The sequence below is a fragment of the Cariama cristata genome, unplaced genomic scaffold (assembly GCF_000690535.1).
Source record: "Cariama cristata isolate BGI_N322 unplaced genomic scaffold, ASM69053v1 scaffold6721, whole genome shotgun sequence".
NCBI lineage: Eukaryota > Metazoa > Chordata > Aves > Cariamiformes > Cariamidae > Cariama > Cariama cristata.
The window spans coordinates 1-2,869 of record NW_009598578.1 but is presented as its reverse complement, the minus strand read 5'-3'; the positions used below and the strand labels follow the sequence as shown (position 1 = coordinate 2,869).

Genomic DNA, 2,869 nt, shown 5'->3' with positions numbered 1-2,869 from the left:
GATGGACTGCTTTAAGTATAAGTCTTTCGTAATGCAAGTAAGAACAGCAGTCAAGTAAGATCTTTCTTTACTACAAATATTTCATTTTCTGTGCTGTAGCCAGTGTACCTCCATCATTTACTTGTCCACCTGTCTACCACACTGAGGCCAGTCCCTTAGTAGAAGCGTGCTAGCCATGTTTCCAGTCCCTCACAATTCTCTGCGTACAGTGGATATTCCAGAAGTCTTCACAAGACACAACAGTCTTTCCATTAACTGTGGTACATTCAGTCCCCTGGGATGATCCTGACATCACAAGAGATATCTGAAGTATGAAAGAATAGGAAAATTGTTCTTACTACAATTACTTTTAAACCAGAAATGGAAATGTCCTACCTAGCTGACTTTTTGTAGTGCATCACCTATAGTTTGAGAGTTTTAAGTGCCCAGGATATGAGGACCATGTTTTTCTATTTCATGAACATCACAAAGTTAAAGTTTTTATTCAGAAGAACTTCATTTAAAAGAAAAATAGTAAATGGCACATCATGTAATTGCTATTTATTTTCATAAACATGAGGTATTTCAAAGTGCTATAAGACGCAGCACTAAATGTACATCGTTGGAAGAAATTAAACACAGAACTTTGCAGTTACCCAGTTCTATGCACCAAACATTAACAAATACATTAACTGGAAGAAACAGGCTAGGAAAAGGCATATATAGTAAATTTCTTTACAAAAGTTTCTTAGTTCAAAAAAGTGATAAAGTAATATCTACTCAAAACTTTCACAACTCATTTTCATACGAAAATATAAGTATCAAATTTAGTTATGTATCAGCATCATACTAAAGTATACAGGCAATGTAAGAATTAGTACAGTACATAACAGAGATTAACAATATATTTGTATACAAAAACATGCTCCTCAAACATTGAGGTATTACAGTACTTAGGTATGAACTTCCAGTCTAATACCGGTAGCAAAAGCCACCTCTCATAACCCAAGACATGTACAAAAGGCAAGTGTGTAGATGGTATTTACAGAAAATTCCCACAGGGGTACAAAATGTCAACCCCTAAAGTAACATCTGTTAGAACATAAGCACCATAAAACTTAGGAATGAACATTTCAAAACTCAACTAGATGTCATCAGCAGCTCCAAATGCTCACAACAATTAAAAAAAAAAAAATCCCCACCATCTACAGTTCTTAAGAATTAAAACAAAGGCAGTCCATTTTGTTTGGTAGTCTTGCAATAAACTCCTTGCAAGAACATCCATTTGCTCCGTACCCGGAAAATATAGTTTGTCAATTACTTCAGGGACTGGATTGAAAGTAAAACCAACATTCTTAACGTCAAAAAACACAATTTTTTTTTTAAAGAATCAAAAATGTGCAAAGTGGCAATGACTGTCCTGGTCAGCCAAAACAAAACGAAACAAAAGTTTAGCAAGTCCGCTTGTATTCTATTTTCTTTAGCAATTGTTGTTGTCTGGCTTGCAATTTTTCCTTTTCTAGCAATAACTTCTGCTCCTCTGCCTGAAGGGAATGAACATATTCAGTGGCTTTTTTCAAGATCACAACTTTTGCAGCTTTCTCATTTTTAACCAGTTCTGGAACATGGTCCCTTAATGTGAGGAAACTTGACCGTAGATCATTACGCCGTTGACGCTCCAGGATATTATGGTTGCGTCGACGTTCACTATCTTCTGAATCCGAGTTTCGAGGACTTGCACTCTTAGACTTTGGTTGGATCGTGGGTTTTACTGGACGGGGCACCTCAGTTTTTAACTTCTTCTGCGGTGGAGCATCTTCACTCTCCATATATGGAGAAGGAGCGGCATAATTATGCTGCTGATGAATTGGTGCGCAACGCTTTAAAATCAGTTCATTCTGCTGTGTCCTGACTGATGGAAAAGTGGTATTTTTAGGACGCACTGTAATAGTAAGGGTGGTAACAGCCTTGTTGGAGGAGGAGCGTCTTTTTTCCACTGTCACAACATCTATTTCTTCTTCTTCATCCTCTTCCTCCTCATCTTCATCATCTTTCCACAACAGAAAATAGAAAATAAAATAGACATTACTCTCTCAGAAAATACTCTGAACAAGTATCAACCCAGATGTATTTATTGACAAAATATATACAGTAAAAGCAGCAATGAAATAACTGATGGCAAAACCTGGGTGTGCCCACCATCTGTAGTCAGATATAGATCTGGGAAAGTATGTAATATACATGAAACGACTGAAGAACAGTGATTTCTGAAAGTGTAATAAGTTTAATGAGGTTTTTTTTTAAAACGCTTCCAATTTTCAGTCAAAGCGGGGCTACCACCCACATAATTGCAGCAGTAGAAAAGAGTGTTTAGACAGAACGTATGTATTTTGAATGGAATCGTACAGCTGCGGTACAAAAGGCATGCACAGTGCCACAACACAGCCCTTGCTTGGTAGAAAAGCAGTCGGAAAATGAAACAATCACTGGGTTTGCTCTGAGGCAGAAGGTGAAGCTGCTCCAGCCGCGGACCCTTTAAGCCGGCGCTTGGTGCACTGCCAAGAAGACAGCTGTTGGAAGTGCTTCCTCACCCAAAGCTGTCAAACCAGACATTAAAGGGACAGCAGGCTTTGAAACCCGGGATGGATCACCAAGTTTATGGCGATGGTCATACGGACCAGCTCATCTACACACACTAAATCACGTCTCAGCCCAAATGGGCTTCCCTGCAGGAACGTACAGGAGGCGTTTCCGAGCATTTTAGGTTCTGCCAGGGCAAGCGCAAGTGCTGCTCTGAGGGGTCACTAGCCTGCTCCAGCCTTCCCAAATCACGCCTAAGGGCACACACGGTCATCTCCCATGAACCCCATCCCCAGGGCGACAGTGGCAG

The 2,869-nt window shown here is 39.7% G+C and overlaps 1 protein-coding gene across 1 annotated transcript; it reads right to left on the bottom strand.

Annotated features, from left to right (window-relative positions):
* Positions 1-521: 521 nt before the first annotated feature.
* MYCN (v-myc avian myelocytomatosis viral oncogene neuroblastoma derived homolog) lies at positions 522-2,024 on the bottom strand (the record flags this gene model as incomplete). Its single annotated transcript, XM_009709341.1, has 1 exon — positions 522-2,024. A coding segment is annotated over one exon (594 nt), but the record flags the coding sequence as incomplete, so codon positions are not given.
* Positions 2,025-2,869: the final 845 nt, after the last annotated feature.